This window comes from Seriola aureovittata, chromosome 1, assembly GCF_021018895.1.
Source record: "Seriola aureovittata isolate HTS-2021-v1 ecotype China chromosome 1, ASM2101889v1, whole genome shotgun sequence".
Taxonomy (NCBI): Eukaryota; Metazoa; Chordata; class Actinopteri; order Carangiformes; family Carangidae; genus Seriola; species Seriola aureovittata.
In genome coordinates this window covers 15,165,486-15,183,838 of record NC_079364.1, presented here as the reverse complement: position 1 = coordinate 15,183,838, position 18,353 = coordinate 15,165,486, and the positions used below count along the sequence as shown (strand labels likewise).

The 18,353-nt window shown below is 37.8% G+C and overlaps 1 protein-coding gene across 5 annotated transcripts in view; it reads right to left on the bottom strand.

Moving 5' to 3' along the window:
• Window positions 1–3,050: 3,050 nt before the first annotated feature.
• mical2a (microtubule associated monooxygenase, calponin and LIM domain containing 2a) overlaps window positions 3,051–18,353 on the bottom strand; it is a 36,601-nt gene continuing 21,298 nt past the window's right edge. The window contains exons 13-24 of one of the 5 annotated variants that reach the window (XM_056380790.1): window positions 17,568–17,767; window positions 16,320–16,423; window positions 16,033–16,101; window positions 15,807–15,941; window positions 15,265–15,369; window positions 13,699–13,965; window positions 11,839–11,946; window positions 9,044–9,224; window positions 8,881–8,957; window positions 8,699–8,795; window positions 6,686–6,746; window positions 3,051–4,273 (exon numbers count right to left, since the gene is read on the bottom strand). In XM_056380790.1, the coding sequence (XP_056236765.1) occupies window positions 6,688–6,746; window positions 8,699–8,795; window positions 8,881–8,957; window positions 9,044–9,224; window positions 11,839–11,946; window positions 13,699–13,965; window positions 15,265–15,369; window positions 15,807–15,941; window positions 16,033–16,101; window positions 16,320–16,423; window positions 17,568–17,767 (1,402 nt within the window). In that variant the 3' untranslated portion in view covers window positions 3,051–4,273; window positions 6,686–6,687. Of the gene's footprint in view, window positions 4,274–6,685; window positions 6,747–6,818; window positions 8,796–8,880; window positions 8,958–9,043; window positions 9,225–11,838; window positions 11,947–13,698; window positions 13,966–15,264; window positions 15,370–15,806; window positions 15,942–16,032; window positions 16,102–16,319; window positions 16,424–17,567; window positions 17,768–18,353 lie in introns of those variants that run through there. The other 4 variants (XM_056380771.1, XM_056380781.1, XM_056380798.1 and 1 more) reach the window with 4 other exon arrangements.

The window sequence follows — 18,353 nt, the reverse complement described above, 5'->3', positions numbered from 1 at the left end:
CCACCAACTTTTAATCCTGTGCCCTGCTGCTCTGTTTTTGTGTCTTTGAGTTCCTTTAAAAGTGCTGTAAATAAAATGTATAATAATAATAATTTTTTTTTTTTTTTTAATTATTATTATTATTATTATTATTATTATTACATGATTATTTTAATCTATGTATCTTTCCCTAGCTTATTTGTTTAGCTCCTTAGTTTTCCTACTTTTTCTTCTCTGCAGTTGGCACACATTTAATAATCTATCTCTTCCCAATTTTCCCCAAACATTTCCAATTTTCAACAAACATTTCCAATTTTCCTCACCTACCCTGTGATTGTGATTGAAGACATTTCCTATGTTGTTGCTGTCTAGTCAAACGGCACCTTGATGTAAACAGAAAGGAGCCTCTCTGACCAGTTTAAGACAACAAACAGTGTTACACTCATTTGTCCAGCATGGTCTTTAATGTATCTCTCAGTTTTCTGTTATTCTGTATGAGATAGTCAGATATATAACTTATAGATTGGTCTTTGTCTTACATTTGTCCGTATGAGCATCTGTTCATCTGTGAGGCTCTGTCATATCTCTTTCTACATTTTTACCATTTTCTAACTTTATGTTATTTACCTATGTTTGTTCTCAGTTAATTGATTATGTTTGAATATTAGCTTATAATGACTTATTAATAGCCATATAGCAAACTGTTGTAGGTATGAGGAAAATCTACTAAATGACAGCTGTGTATTGTGCTTTGTGTTGTAAAGAGTATAATTTTCTCCTCAGAGGAAATGTAAATGTTCAGATAGATTATAGATTATTTATTCCGGCAGCCCTGCTCGTCTCTTTTGGAGATTTGTGTTTGACTGTTTAAAAGGGTGATTTGCGTGAAAGTGCTAAAATAATGACATTACATTTTTAGATTCATCTCGTCCCACCTTTTCCATTTTGTCATCAACTTTCACAGCTTCTGTAATTTCAATGCAATTTCAGGCTCTGATTGCTCTGTTGCTTGAATGCCAATCATTGTTACTGTATAACTTGTTTTCTGCTCTGCTCTTTCTGCATGTAAGGAAAGGTCATTTCATGAAAAAGAAAACAAAGAAATGAAAAAGTTACAAGGGCTTGGTACACAGATTGCACTCTACAGAGATGCACACACAACAAAGTGCAGGGACTTCCGCTTCTGCATGACTGTGTTTTATAAAACAATGATTCACATCACAAAGTCAGGGTGCAGCAGTGAGGCAAAACTCAAGCCAATTAACTATTATTCTTTTCTTTTTCAAAATATTCTATGTTATCATGACTGGTTCATATTTTGTCTGAAATTTGTCAGAGCACCAGCTTTATGTTGAAATTCTCTCTCAAAGTGTATTGAAATAAATGTCTGTCCATCATGTTATTAATACAGCTTGTATCCACAGAGATGTTTGTGTTGGTCTGATATGAATCACAATCAGATTTGCAAAAACATGAATTTAATGAGGTTTCCAAGGCGAGCCCCTTCACCAAGTCACACAGAAATAACCCTGCTGCGGACAAAACTCACTGAAGTTTGTTATTTTTTAGGTTTTTCCATTTATGGTTCAAACAAATATTTGCATGTCTGTGTATGTGATGTATGTCTTTAAGGATTTAGACATTTTTGGCCGCTTGGGGGCAGTGGAAACAATTTGTAAACAACTGTTTATTTAACCATTAACATTATCATTCATTTGGAGTCATGCTGGCCACCTGCCGAATATTAGCAACACAGTTAGCGACCACCTGGTGAGCATAGTGGAGTTGGCCAAAACCACAACAGAGCTAAAAGAGAGTGAATATTGGACTTACATTCATCAGGTGGCCAGAAACACGACTCCAACTTAATGGTGATGTTGCTCTGTGTGTGATGTGTAAATGTTTGCTAACATGTTCATCATATCAACTTGGAAGGTGATGATATGTCAGTGTTGTGCTTACAACTTATTTCTGCTGCCCCCACTTTTTCTTTTACCTGACTAAATTTAATTTAGGCTATTTTTATGCTTATACAATAAACAAACAAAAAACAAATTCAGTTTTACTCATCAAACTTTTATCTGCAGCAGTGTTACAAAAGCTTTGAATCATTTAGACCTTCATGTGGAAGAAATTTTATAGAAAAACTAACAGAACATATGTGCCCTTTGTATTTCTAAAAGTGTGCATGGAAACAGTTTAAAACAAGCTTGAACATGTGAGCACAGAGTATCCTGTTTATGTCCTTTTTTGAGTCATTTCTAAAGTTTGTTTTGTGACATAAAGGCTGTTTAAGGCCTGTTTTTATGTGTCTGTTTGGATTAGGGACTTATTTTTCTTGCAGACTGGTTTAAATTACAAACACTGATCCATTCAAAGAGAAAGAGAAAACAATCTCTGCTCTACTCTGCATGTTAACAGCATAAAATATTATATTATATAAAATATTATACATAATGTTTTGAAAAATAAATGGAGAATTAAAATAAAACCTGTCAAATGTGTAAAAAATAATAGTGTGAATGTAGTCATTCAGTAGATATTTTGCTCTTTCCACCGCTGAAATGCTGTCGTCAGTTTCAAGTTATTCATGAAGAATAAGGAAAGTGTGGGATCATGGGAGTTGTTGTCCTCACCAGCATTGCCATCATTGCAGTCAGCAAGAAGTTTTTTACTGGGTGCCGAATTATCCACAGCGGTCTACTCGTCAAAATAAATGGACTGTAATTAAATCAGATAAAAACACTGAATAAAACAGTTTCACATTAAGATCTGTGTTTGACAGTTTGCTTCTCTGATAAATTATGATGTAGAGGTCCGATGACTAAAATCCTTCATCCAGTTAAAATATCTAATTAAATGACCAATATCTAAAACTGGATAAAATAAATCAATTTTGACCACTTCTGTCAGATGACCACAATGCTGTGCAAAGGGGATATGAGGCCATTGACAGGTGACTAAATGAAACTGATCGTGTCCTTGTACGATCAGAAAATTATGGATTTCTCTAGGTTTGAAAATTGATGGAAACATGGTATAATGTAAGTACACCACTCAAAAAAACAGAATCTTTCTAGTAATTTTTAGACATTTTAATGTGGAAAAGTTACATATAATAACTTTAAGCACTTTTGAAGGGTCTCACTCAAATGTTTAATTGCATTGAAATTAAATGCTTTCTGAATGGAACACATTACCTTGAGTTTGTCACAGTGAAACCAGCTCTAAGTATCACAACTTCAGTTCTACAACACTAGAGAATGAACCAGAAATTAGAAAATTAAACCTCCTCTGAATGACTTCTTTGGTTCTTATGAAATGGCACATACTCGTCCACAATGTTGGATTAGGAATTTATACCTTTCTTCCATTCAATATCAGACTGAGAGTTTGTTCTTGCCCTTTAATTACCTGTTAACAGTCAGTGAGAGTCAAACTATAATCCAGATATACTAACCATCTAAATGTCCTCTTTTTAATTCAAAAAGGACGACCATCAGACTCTCAGTCGCTCTCAGTCTTTCTATCCACTTTGACACTTGAAAACTGGAAAGTTTAATTAACCAAGCCAGGCGATAAAGACATGCATTCAGAATATGAACCAGCTCTTTAGACTCAAGGACTTTTTTTACTTCAATTATCCAACCCTTACTCCATTTTACTGAGCAGTTTCTTTTTTAAGTCAATGGAGGCTTTGCCCTCTGCCCCCTCCAGTAAGTGCATTCCTAAACACTTTTTAACACAACATAATATTTTAGTTTCCAGGTTGTGGCTATGAGCGTTTTCTTTAACAACTGTGACAGGCCATAGACAGCGCAGTAGCTTTCATTTGCTGGTGTGTTGTTTGCTGGTTTTTTAGGGAATTGAGAGTTTTTTCCTATCTGATATTTTCTTTTAAATACTATACTGTAAAAAAACAACATTTTTTATATATATAGAATTATATTCTATTCTATTTAAAAACTGTTGCTTTGGTCAACAAAACAACTATAAGCATCTAATTTGTAATTCCTTACTGTCAAGATAAGGCAATAAACCTGAACCAGCTTAAAATCATGAGTCAGTAACAAAACATACATTTATTGGTTAAAAAGTAATATAGCGGCACAAAAAATAATGCAGGAATTGCTAAAGAGCAGAAGAAAATGTTCTGAACACACTCTTCAAAAAAATCACCATTACTTTTTTACTACATTTTATATAATCACATCATTAATAATGCTCAGTATAAAAGTAATGCTGATTCTCAGTCCTGAGTGGATCAAGCGACAGCCCTCTAGCGTGGCAGCTTCTGAATGAAAAACAGACATTGGAAAAGAAATCTGAATATTTCTGCAGACGCGCTCACCATACACTGCTCTCCATAGTTATTAAGGTTGAACTGAAACTGAGTGCTGTCATTGAAAGAGACATTCACTACAAAAACCTGAAGTTGTTAAGTATCGTTGAGATGTAATGTCCGATACTGGCTGTGATGAATTCATTAAGAGGTCCAGAACAAAGAGGAAAAAACATTAACTTGTTTAGCACAGTTTATCAGTGTGTGAGATATTCTGAATAATGTTGTGTTTGCCATTGGTGAGCATTAAGTGTGTCGTATCTATCAAAAAGGAAACGTTTATAGATTTAATTCAATAATCAACCGAATATATTTTTATGTAGTTCATCTTCATGATGCTCCATGCTATGTTTAAGACAACAACACAGATATTAAAAGATGAGTTAGAGCATGTAGAAATTCACAGATAACTTGGAATAAACATGTATTTAATTATAATAAATTGTTGGAAAATCACCCTGTCACGTCAAAAAAAATTTTGTGAAAGTTTAGAGCTGCAGAGGAACAGCACAACATGGGACAGATTATTAGTTATCAGTGATCCTGTTGTGAAGCATGATACATAAGCAGCAACCTCTGGTTTAAATTCTGTGCTGAGCATTACAGGTCAAAATGATTCAAAATATGCACCACCTGATCAAACCCTACACTTGATGAGACAAGATGAGAAAGAGATGAATACAAGAACTTGCATGGCTCTGTACTGAATACATTTAGTATATACTCATCCACTAGTAAATTGCACTTTTATTCCACTAAATGTTTAGAGCTTTAAACAGGGGTTTATACAGCTGTTATGAATGCTTCATAACTGAAGAAGTACAGACGTTTCAGCAGAATATAAACTGGAGCTGCAGAGTCAGGGACTTTTATTTTGAAGTAGAATCATGTAACTGTATTTGTTTTTTAAGTCAGTGGAGGTTCATTCCTCTGAGCATAACAACTGCATTCCTGAACAGTATCTGACACAATGCAGATGTACTTTTTCATGTGAAGTTACTTAAGAGGCGGCACAGAAATGCTACTAATGTGTTTTATGTGATGAAAATATAACGTTAGAGGTCAACCTGCTCACAGACTGAGACAGTTTCCCTAAATGGTGCCTTATTGAACCTTTGTGTGTAAATGTAAAGTGGGTCGTTGCCGCTATTGTCAGATCATCAGGGAAGTGTAACTGATTTCTGAGCAGCTCCACTGGAGCGGGCGGAGGTTTTACAGTCCGTGCTCAAGAGCTCCTCAGCGGTGGTGAAGAGGGCAACAAACATTGATTTCACTAAAACCTGTAAAGCACTTTCCAGACCTTGAACAGGGTTTACCAACATAAACTCATTTTTAAAGCACTTTTTAATACCACAACTGTATTTTAATACCAATTTAATTTCATAGTCATACCATCCAAAGAATGAAAGATATCTGAGACATCCTATCATCCCTATCAGTATCATCACCATCAGTATTCTTCCCTCCTTGTCAACTTGTAGTCTTCATACAACTGATGCTGCTTTTAACAGTGGAGTTCCCATTTAAAATCAAAACATATAATCAGGTAACAGGGACACAGGTAATTCAAGAACATATTGGTAGATTGTTGAATTTGACAGCTGAATCTTGACCCTGGGAACAGAAGCTGACAAAACAAACTCACCACAAGGTCCATTAAGTACGGTTAAGCTTGCAATTATGTCTTCTTCAGCAGATGAACTTGAATTGCTGATGTTCAAATTTTCATTTTTCTGAGCACTTTAAGGATTACTGGGCATGTTGGCTTTGGATTTAAGCTTGAAACCTCATTCTTGACCTTGAAAATAGTCAAGAATGAGGCATGAAGCGCATACTGGAAGTCTTGCTGAGGAAGATTTTATGATACAACCAACAGCTACTGAGCGGACCCCAGAGGATTATTTTGTTAACTACTGGTTTAAAGTTATTTATTTTTTCAGATTTTGAATAAAACGTTGGTGTTTTGAAAGAAATACTTTCACTTACATGCACAAAAAGGCTGGAATAAAACCTACTTTTAAGTCTTCTTTACCAGTTTCTACTAGCACCGATAGTTTGGTTCCACTTCATTATTCATTAACGAATTAATTATTCAAACTCTGAGAGGTGGGCAACTATTCAAAGGTCTCAAAACAAATATGTTAGTACAAGTTCATTCCCATAACAGCTCAAAGATCAATGACAAAGTTCATTTAGTTTAGTTTAGCCAAACCTCAATGTCACTTCAAAGGAAAACCTGCAGTTATTTCAGCGCTGTAAATGTTGTTAAGCCACATCAGATACTTTGGGTCAGTTAATTATCGTCAGTATCGGCAGCCACATCACAATTATGGCACACAAACATGTGACCATGCAGGTGATCACCTTTAAAACGTCATTTCTCCTAACCATCCAGTTGTCTCACACACTTCATAAAAGGCTGCAGCTGATGGGAGGAAAAGAAAAACATAATCTAAAACACACGGAAAACATACAGATGGAAATAAAAACAGCTGAATGCACAAAAGTAGAAAATGTTTATGAAAACAAAACAAATACTGACATTCATAATGAAGAAGATATTTGTATGTTGGCACCGCTGTACATGTTACAGTTTGCATGACTGTTGCTGTGTTGTATAACTTCAATATTATACAAGTCCAGTCAGTGTGTATGAAAACAGTTCTTTGGCATTTTAAAAACACTGAGGTTTTTCCACCTGTACTGCACTGTAAACAAAACATATAGTCCATATTACATGCAGCACATTCAGTAATTCAACATGAAATATTAGGCAGCTCAAAACAAAACACAAACATCATATTGCATATCCCAGATATCATGCCGTAAACACTTGACATAATGCCTGAAGTTTCTGCAAAATATAATTTTAAAATATTTTTTTAAAATTAAACAAAAACACTCGAAAAGCAACTCTAAAGTGCTTCATAAGCATCATTAGATAGTGTATATGATTAGGAAGCATCTGTGTGTCTTCCAGTCAAGAGAGGTTTGCAGTTGATCTTCCAACAGCATGCTTTAAAATCAAGGCAAGAGTGGCAAGCACATTCAAACACATCACAGCATGCTCACCAGCTTCTATTGTCTACAGTAAGTCTGAAAACATTTCATAAAGCAGTTATTGTGTAATAATTTTATACAGGGAGAGGAGCCGAGTGTTTCATTTTGCCTTCATGTTCTGAGAGTCAACTGTAGGTGGCAGCAAAGTAGAACTTAATAAATACTCCACATAGTCCACAGTATCAAACATCATGAGAGATTTTTGGTGTCATTCATAAAAATTCAAAAAATCAAAAAAATCAATAAAAGCAGTTTCTTGAAGTAAACAGAGTGATCAGAGTATAAAAAGATTATGAGCAAATGGTTAACCTATGTGTAAAACACACATACGTGCATATATATATTAAAAGAAAACATATGGCAGGAGCACATATGGATAGTCAAAGGAAAACCTGGCTGGTGATTACCATTAACATCAGACCAGGTTTTTATGTAATGTGACAGTTTCCTGCTACGTCCACAAGGCAGTTCCCAAAGATAAAGTGCATCAAGTGAGTCAGTCATAACCTGAGTTAAGAAATTTTAACTACAGGATCCATTTTTGTAAAAGGTTAAATTCTACAGCAATGATGATTGAACATTTCAGCAGTCTCAAGTCTTTAAGGCACTGACTGTGGCCTGTTTTTATCTTATTTGCATTTTAACAACTATTGTAACCCAAAAGGGAGTGTACATTTTCCTCATCTAACCACTGCAAAAGTGTCTGGTGCAGCTTTCATCATCTGACAAACTGTCCCAACCCTCTGTAGTGAACTGGAAAAAGTTGCATAGTATAGTGTATAGTGTCTCTTATTTGGCTGATGCATATACGTACATCCAACACACTGGGAGGGAATCTAACTACAGTATCATCATAACCGGCAAGTAAACATTAAAAAGGTGCTTGTGCCCAGCTACAAATGATAATATGACGAGAACACTCCAGCTAACGTGCACCTCAGTCACAGGTTTAATGGCATTTGGAACAATGTTCTAGGGGAACTATTAACAGCCGAGATCTGCTGAGAGTCTAGATGAGCCCGTGCCCGATATGCTCCTGCAGCCACAGCAGCAGAGGCTGGAAAGAGCTCGGCCCATCTGGCACAGCCTCTGTGTACATCTGCAGCAGTACCTCTTGTAAAACAAACAGCAGGGGCAAGCTCATGCTCAGTAGCTCATACAGTAATGTATAGTCCTGGGCGTTGTCCCTCAGGTGGCCGACGAGGGCCTGTGCTGTACTACGCACACGGCAGGACAGATACCAGGGGGCGTTACACACAGTGCGAGTCACACTCAGGGGCCAGCTCAGCTTTTTCCTTATGAGCGAGCTGAAGGTACCTGCTGCAGGTGGACTCTGCAGGTCTGCCGTGCTGCTGGACTGGGAGCTTTCTCCATCAGCAACACATCGCTCCTGAACTCCGGCTCCGTGAAGGTTCTAAGACGGAGGATGTGACATTTAAGTTAAACTTCTTACAATAGGTATTGGTAGAATCAGATGAACAGATGTTCAAGGTACTCACCGAGCGTAGAGAGAAGTTCCTCCGTAGGTTTGTGCCATTGTTACGTTGATCAAAATGAAGTTTGCAGTACAATTTCCCTGTAGGATTACAGCAGATGTCAGGACAAAGTTTATGAGCAAAACCAACTTTCTTTGCTGTTTTTAAGCCATTTGAAGATACGAACCCTGTTCAGAGTCGAAAGCATGCGCTCCCTGTCGCAGGGCCGAGCTGCAGGTCGAACAGCGAAAACACTCCCTGTGGAAGTAGAGCCCCTCGGCACAGACCCGCTCCACCATATAAACACGCCTCTCGCATGAGTGACACTTGTCACCCGACGGGGGGAAGGCCCGTCGTACTGAGCCGCCCTGGGAGACAGAGTACAGTCAGAGTGATGATGGAGAAAAACAATGATATCATGACAGCAGATGACGATGACTGAAGCTGACAGACCTTGCACTGGTTTCTAACCTTCCTTTTAAATGATGAATTCCCTTTAATTGAACGCAGATAGAACTTCATATTTTTAATGCAAACAAAAGATCACTGAAACTGTCAGAGCTGTCATACGCTAATGAATTTAAACTACTGCTGGCTTATTTTTGTTTCACAAAAAAACATTCTTCAAAGCATTCTTTTACAAGAAATCCTTTGTGAGTATTTAATATGTTTAATAAGGTCTTTATCTCTCTTTTGTTCTCTGTTTTTCTTCTCCACTGGATAGTACTCTGTAGCTATGTTAGGAACAGTGTGTTGTTCATAAATTTTATTACTTTATTATTATCATTTCTTCTTGCCTCTGGGTCCACATACCAGCTTTCTCTTCATATCAGTGAGGTTCCGGAAATAGCTAACTCAAGAATAAACTTTCATGCTCAATATTTTTACCGACTTTGAGGATGTTGATATGACATGGTAGTTAAAAATGTAATAACATCACATTTGCTTTTTTTTTTTTAACTATTATGGCAATGAGTTTGCAACATGAAACCTGATAAATTAACATTAACATTACTAACATTATTAAGTAACATTACTTCTCTCTTTTTTGTTGTGTTCAGTGAATCACTCACACAGGCAGGTATTACAGGCAGGGAAAGTGACAATGTGAGAAGATGTCTTCAAGGTAAAGAGCGCATGTAGCCATGTTAATGATTTTCTTGTGAATGTCACTCCCTGAACGTCTAAGTGCTCAGGTATCATCTTGGTGATATTTTGAGTGACAGCTGAGGTGAGAGCGAGAGGTATGAGGCTCCGTGACGGGGGTAATTTTCAGACTGTGAGAATCCATATTACTCTCAAGCGTACAGCCTCAGACTCCTTTCCAGCTACTCCCCAACATTCAGTCAAGAGGGAAAGAAAGTTACAGAAAGCAAGTACGATAATTATAGAAAGGGGATAATCGCCATGTTACATGCTTCATGGTTCTAAATAGAAACCCAGTTGCTCTTCAGGAATTCAATTAGATCCAAAAATAAAAAAAACACACTTGGATCATAATTGTGTAGCGGGAGTTGCTCCTTTATATTAAACTTGTGTAAGTCCTGCTCTAACATCTGGCTGGTGAGATGGAGCAGGGCTGCTTGGGATGGGTGGAGCAGAGAAACCCACAAAGTGCCACCACAAGAACACACACTTCTGCTCTGTGAGGACTGCTGCTAATTAAAAGCACAAGAGGCGGAAACAGCAGTCAGAAGCAAAGCTCTCATGCAAAGCTCTGATTCTTTCGCATAAATCTGTCTGTTATAATTAAGAAGATACATGACAACAATGTAAATCTTGAGCTAAGTTGCTTGCTTTTTAAGCTTTTTTAAAACAGACTCTAGTTCTGTCTGGAAGTGCTGTCTTTAGGATGCATACAATGTGGGAACAAACATGACACTGTGAACACACACTCTTGTGCCACTTTATGAGGTACACCTACATAAAATGAAACAAAGATTTGAAATAGGGGATTGGTTGAATATCGGCCCAAGTCTAAAACAGCCCTGCAACAAATCCTAACTTCATGGGCTGTTGATTATACTTTATTTTGATTCTATTTCATTTTACAGGTTATAGTTGGTGGTGCTGCTGAGTTGTATTGTATTATACTGAGTGTTTTAGATATGAATCTATCGTCATTGATACGAATGGGGCAGACAAACTATTACATGGTGTACTTAATAAACTGGTAACTGCATTTAGTCAAGACAATCACTGGAAAACAGAGATCTTGCTAAAATGTGTTTTATTTTTTTTTGTCTCTACCAGAAACCAGTTCTGTGTATACTGTGTATATCTGTGTGTACTCATATTAGAATAGAGAATATAATACTATCTACAGTACTACATCTAAAACCATTATATCTAGTACAATAATAACAATGCTGATGTTAGAGTGACACTTTGTTTGTCCCATGCCAGTGCACACCGGTCGTGGTTGGTGACAAAAATACGCTAAAACATGAAAAACCATCAGCATTGTCCTTTAACTTAATATTTAAGTGATTAAAACAATCCTGCTGCCAGAGAGCAATCTTAATTTTGGACGATTCTACAAAACTCTGGATTATACTGGATGAAGATTTTGACATTAATTGCTGACATGGTTTGTTAAGTGAAAGACTGTCATTTTGAGAATAAAACATGGTTAAGGTATGGCTCAACAACGGTAAAAAAAAAAATTAAAAAGCACAAAAAGAAGAAAAAAAACCTGGCAACATAAAGGGCACATTACTTACTACTAATGAGCTGAAACAAAGAAACAAAAAAGTTAAGTAATTGAATTATTATGACAGAATTTCCTGCAACTAAGTATATCTAAGTCTAAAAAAATCTACACTGTACAAAGTAATAGATGAGTGAGAAAATTGGCTGCATGCAACACTTGTGATCCCAAGCATGATGTTGTTTCAACATGCAAATAAACACACTGTGAGGGGCCGTTAGTGCAAAACACAAGACTGGGGTGGGGTCACAGATCAAGCTTGAGATAATCACCTTGACTACAGCAGAGCTGTCTCCTGAGAACAACCCACTGAGGTGAACAGCTTTTTCCTTTATACTCTTTGTGTGAAACTCTCTAGTCTGCAGTGTCTGAGCCTTTTTCTGCAGGATGACACGGGGCACAGGAACAAAAGAAAAACCATCAGTCTTGCCTCCTCAGTACAGTGAGTTTTCCCACCAACAAATTAGAAGCTTTCTGTGTGTAGACATAATTAGGTAGATTAATATCCACTTAATAAGCCCTACACAGTTAAATGATGAAAGACCTTTCTGTTCTGCTTTCCCAATAGAAGCAGGATTTGACAGTTATGTGTGCATTGCCGCGAGGAGAACAATAATGTCGTTGTGTGGAACGAAGGCCGCCTTATTACATTAATTTCACACCCCACTTGATGTGCTTACTCATACTGTACTGGGACAGAAAACTGAGACAAGTACATCGGTTCAGCCAAAAAATATCTACATTAATAAATCACATGGTGACATATTGATTCTCTAAGGCTTTAAGTGAATCAACGTAAAATTTCACAGCACATTGATTAAAAGTATAATAATTACATTGAAGATTAGTTTAAAACAACGCAATGTGCAAAGTTAGATTATCTACACATTGATAATACAGCTGTGAAGGAGTACTTCCCCTATTCACTTTGTTATTAGCGGACTTAAAGGATCAGTATCGCTCATGTCTGTATGTTAAGTATGGACCTGGAGGCAGACGGTGGTTAACCTAGCTTAGGCTAGAGAGTGGAAGCAGGGGGAAACAGCTAGCCTGTCTCTGTCCAAAGATCAAAAATCCCCCCTATCAGCACCTCTAGAGTCAACAGCACCTCTGTAATGCGTCTCATGAAAAACACAATGAAAAGTGACTGCACACAGTTGTTGTTGGCCAAAATGTAGTTGCAGCACATAACTCATAACTCTCCCTTAAGTCTCAAACTGTCTTTTGTAAAAATGAATTAAACGAATGAGACAGATCCTCTTAGTAAGCCAGAGACGTACATTTGAACTTTATAGAAAGCCAGTCTATCTGTCTCCCCCTGGTTCCAATATTCGATGCTAAGCTAATCACCTCCTGGCTCCAGCTCTGTACTTAACTGACAGATATAAGGGTGGCTTCAATCTTCTCATCTAACTTGTCAAACTATGTCTTTAATGATAACACTGTCAGCCTACCTCACACATTGTATGGCAGTTGTGTCAGCTATGATAAAAGAGGTCTTGGAGCGAGTCGAAAAGCATCATGTAATATTTTTAACAGAATAGAAAAAAACAAATTCATTCATGTTAAGATTTCAGGTACATCTGAAAGGTATCTAATATGTAGGGAGAAGAAGTTCCATAAATCATGGTCATGATTAAAAACTAACCAACTAACAACAGTAAAATAACCCGACTTCATGGAGTCTTTTTCATTATTTTGTCTGTTCCCTGTGTTTTAAACCAGGTGAAACAGCATTTGAAACAACACACATCACCAATTCTCAATAACAACGTTTAGTTCTACACTAAACGACTTGATGATGTGAGCAATTTTGCAGGCTAGCTCTGGCCGACCTGCTCCACACAGACGCAGACTGGCCAATAATCCGACTGTGTCTGTCTCAGCTTGTGCCAGGTCTGTAGGCCTGCTCTTTCCATTTTTGTCAGGCTGGATAATTAGGGGCTGACTTCATCCATCTGACTACACATTACACAAACCTAAATGTATAATCAGGGCATAATATATAATCAACATTCTATCTGGGGCCTTTTTGGAGCAATCACAACAATTGCAATGCTTTAGCACGAGGACAGAGAGGAAAAGAGGAAGAAGAAAGAAGTTCAAGATACGACAGAGGAGATAGCATTCACCTCAGAGACGTGTTCATCCACCTCCCTGAGGCGCTGGAGGATTCTTGACATGAATTGGATTGCTGAGTGGCAGGAGGGAGAAGAAGCAGGGGGGTCTGCACTCTCAGACTGGGGCTGGGGCTTCGTCTCAGTGTGTGTTTGATCAACATGTCTGAGCTTCACTATGGAAAATGGATGCTGGGACTGAGGCTGGATCTGGGGTTTGGGCAGAGTCTTTGGTGGCAGGCGGACTAACTGCTCTGCAGCTTTTCTGATACTGAGTTCAAACTGAAAGGGATAAAATACAGTAGTGCACATGTGAGCTGTGGTATGTTTGTAGTCGTAACCAAACAGTGAAGAGCTTGAATTTATTGTTATTTTTGCCCTCAGGATGTAGATCATTTAAAGAACCATACAGGTGGTTTTATATGTTTCAGTCCATTAACTAAAAATTATGAGTGCTTTGCAATGCTGCCAGTCAGTTTCAAAGCGTAGTGCAAGTTTTTGAGATTGATTTCTTACCCTCCTGGCAGGCGTTAGTCATGCCAGCACAGCATGAATAGCAACTTCCATTATAGCGAATATTCATTGTTTCGCCAAAGTTATGAAATCATCACATGGTAATGCATTTGCGAGCAGGAACCGTTTTTAAAACTTTGACCTCGCGAGCCAACAGCTAAATTTCAAATGAAATTCACATAATCCTTCTTGACACTCATGTTTACCTTTTGGTTGCCTTGTGGGTATGATTTTCCAAAAGTTTAGCTCATGAATACAATGTTTTGACTTCAGATTATTAAGAGTATTGGGGAAACATTATATAAGTGTATATTGTATTAGTTGCTAATTACCAGACATAGTTCATGCTATACGAAAAAAAGACAAAAACCATCTGTGGGATGTTGGATGTGAGTTTGGTAATTAAAAGTCAAAACACTCACACTGGTGACTCTTAAAACTGAAAACTGGAGTGAAGGTTAAGACTTCATAAAGGAACGACATCTGCGTACATAAGACTGTTGACCAAACATCAGAGCAGTCTTGACTTTACCCCCACTGGGTTACTTATATCAAACCCCAAATCAAAGGGGATGTTGGAAATAAAGATATCAATGCAGACCTGTGGCATAATTTAAATTGTTTCCAGTATTAAAGTAATGTGTTATTGTGTATTCATATTTGTATTTTATTTATTTTTTGCTTTGTGCTAGATTAGTCTAGTTTCTGGTGCTACATAACTTTATAGCTATCTATAGCTGCAGTAACACACTCAGTTAGTTTCTGGAAGGAAATTAGAGTCTAAGTCAGTCATGACTAAAGAATGTAAAACCACCGGTATAGTCTGTTAAATATCCAAACTGCTCTTATTTTAGGTTAATTATATTGTTTGAGCTTTACACATGGCTGGTGTATGTTTTTGAGGAAAATGTACATGTATGGAATGTGCTTACAAGTGTGTTTGTTTGTTTCATTGCTTTCGTGTACCGTACATATGTATGCTGGGATGGTACGACAGAATTAGCATAAAAATACTACTGTTTGTGCAGTTTTGAGTGTCTTAAATGTTGTTTAGCTGCTTCTGACTACCTGCATCTCAGGAGGAGGTTTAGGTGGGACCGGAGGCCTGAGTTTTTTGTGCAGACTCTCAGTGAGGTCAAGAGATTGAAGCAGGGACGACCTCTCACAGTCTGACTGAGATTTTGCAGAAAATGTTAGGAAGACAGTTAATGAAAAGAGCAAAGGCTGAAAAGATTAAACGCTGGAAATAAGAGACAGGAGAAGACTTTTGTAACATTAGCAAAGGGAAAGTTTTGTCAGATTAAAACCGCAGACCACTGTCAGAGCTCCAGCTCACAACAAGGGAAATTTAAAACATATTTATGATCCATGAAAAAGAGGGCAAACCGCCACTTTTAACTTTCTGTAGTCGGGAAAGATAGTAAAAAGTATATACAGAATCTGTAGATAGATAAATAGTAAATAGATATAGAAATAAAGAATATACATACATATGTATGCACTTACACACATCCTTAAATGACTACAATGAAAACTACAGCTGTACTACAATGAAATAGAATAGAATAAAATCTACCAGCCCATATAAAACACATTGCTGTTTTTTTTACCTGAGTTCTGCGGACGGTGTAGCTGGGTGTGCTTTCAAATTTGGCCAACAACTGAGTAGCCATTGAGCGCACTTTATTTTCCTTAGGATCCAGCCCCTCTCGCACTGAGGAGCCATTACTGGACAGATTGGTGGCCTAAAGAGAGACAGAACACAGATCTTAGTAAGTATATTGCAAGTCCCACATAGTGGTTACTTTTCAAATTAAAAGCAGTTTATTAACAAACCTCCTCCAAATAACAGAACTTTCGCCTCCTTTTGTAAATGGGGTCTGTACCGTCTGACTTCTTTTCATCCTAAAAGTGGAGAGTGAGGAAATAACGCAAGGCTGAATACGCAGGAGTCCCAAGAAGAGGAGTTTCAAACCAGCAATATGTATATACCGTACTATATATATATATATACACATATATGTGTGTGTGGATAAAATAAATCCCACTTGAACTGGAAACGGAAAGCAGAGACATCAACATGTTGTAGTACATCAGATTTAAAAATGTCAGTGTGGAGTTACCTTTGGAACCCGTTTCCTGGGAACTGCAAGATTGAGCACATTATTATTACTTCTGACTTCTTTAGATGGATAATCTTCATTGTTTTCATCCACTCCTCTGGAGCCTGCAGTAAAACACGTGACTGCATTAGAGTTTTCATATTTTCCACTGTGCACAGCCATAAATGTCAGATAATATCAATGCAATATGCCCTTCTAGATTAGGAACGTTATGTGATGTTCTGGAAAAAAGAGAGTTGCTGTATTTGTGAAGAGGGGTGTAACCATAAAAAAAATAATGGCTTAGTTAATTACTCAGAGAAGAACAAGTTGTTGTCAGAAGATAAATAATACAACATAGGTGAACATCAAATAGCTTTTGTGTTGACACAGGCAGCTGTTTTCATGTTCTCGGACCACTGCAGTCCACAGCTATGGTGCAAATACACATTCCTCTCATGCCACTATACATGACTAGGTTTTCACAGGAAACCAAAAGATATTCAATATCTTTGACTGGAATTTTAGTTTTTTTAGTTTTTTTGTTGGTTGTACATATTTTAGTCATAAAACATGACCAGAAACAAAGAGGAGGATAACAACAGGAATCAGTGGCTACAACTAATGAAACGGAATCGAGTCAAGTAGAGTTGAGTGGAGCAGAGAAGAGTAGAGAAAAGCAGAGGAGAGTAGAGCGGAGTCAAGTACAGCAGAGTCAAGTTGAGTAGAGTAGAGTAGAGTAGAGAGGGGCAGAGTAGAGTAGAGTAGAGTAGAGTAGAGTAGAGAGGGGCAGAGTAGAGAGGGGCAGAGTAGAGTAGAGTAGAGTAGAGTAGAGTAGAGTAGAGTAGAGTAGAGAGGGGCAGAGTAGAGAGGGGCAGAGTAGAGTAGAGTAGAGTAGAGTAGAGTAGAACAAAGCAGAGTAGATGAAATTGGATTCCAGGAAAGTAGAATGGAGTCAAGTAGAGTCAAGCCAAATCAAGTAGAATAGAGCTGAGTAGAGTGGAGTACAGTAAAGCTGAGTTGAGTAAAGCCAAGCAGAGAATAACAGAGAATAATATTATAGAACAGTAGAATTGAGTTGAATCCAATACTGTAAAGTTCAGTAGAGTAGAATAGTGCAGAATAGAGCGGAGCAGAGTAGAGTCCAGTTGAGTGGAGTAGATTTGAGCATGACCTCCAGACTGAGTCATGTAGAGTTGAGAAGAGTAGAACAGAACACAGTACAGTACGGTGGAACAGTGTACAGAGGAGTAAAGTAAAATAGATTACCTGATGCAGGTAGAGGTGTTCCACGGAAGAGCTCATAGAACTTGGACAGGTACGTGATCATCCTGGCCTTATCCAGCTCCTCACCCGCACTCAGCTCCTTCACAGACGTGAAAGGTCGGATCCCAAATTCCCGCTCACTGATGTCAAAAGCCAGCTGGAGGTTTGCAGCATGGTCTTCTTCATTTAATGAATCAAAATCTCTGACGGAGGCAAGGAAAGGAAAAAAGATTCAGGCTAAATACGTCATGGTGAAGCAGTTACTGTGCGGCTATAGTAGTGTTTCAGTTTTCATGGTGATTTATCCTGAGCTGTCACAGTTTTACACCATTTATATTTCATCCTGTGCAGCGCATACTGTTTCTTAAATGCAGACTCTCAAGTGTCACACCTATTGAAGATGGCCTGAATATTCAGACAGGATAGTTACAGTGAGGTTGGTAACTGACACTGTTTCCTAACAGAGGCTCTCATCTCTAAACGGCTGACTGTGAGCAGAGAGTAAGATAATATGCACATTGATATGAAAACACGTTACATCAGTGCAATGGAATGAGTTTTCACAGAAACTTATCTCACTCAACTTTCAACCCTGTAGAAAAAAAAAAAAAAGTCTTTCTTACACTAATCTAATGGGAGAAAAGAAAACAGCTCTGACGTCTCTGCCTACACTGACAGTGTGCAGTCACCATCAGAAATAATGTAAGAAGAGAGCAGTAATCTAGCAGCAGCAGCACACACACACTTTGGCGTTACTCTGTACATACAAAGGCTCACTCTTCCTTCTCT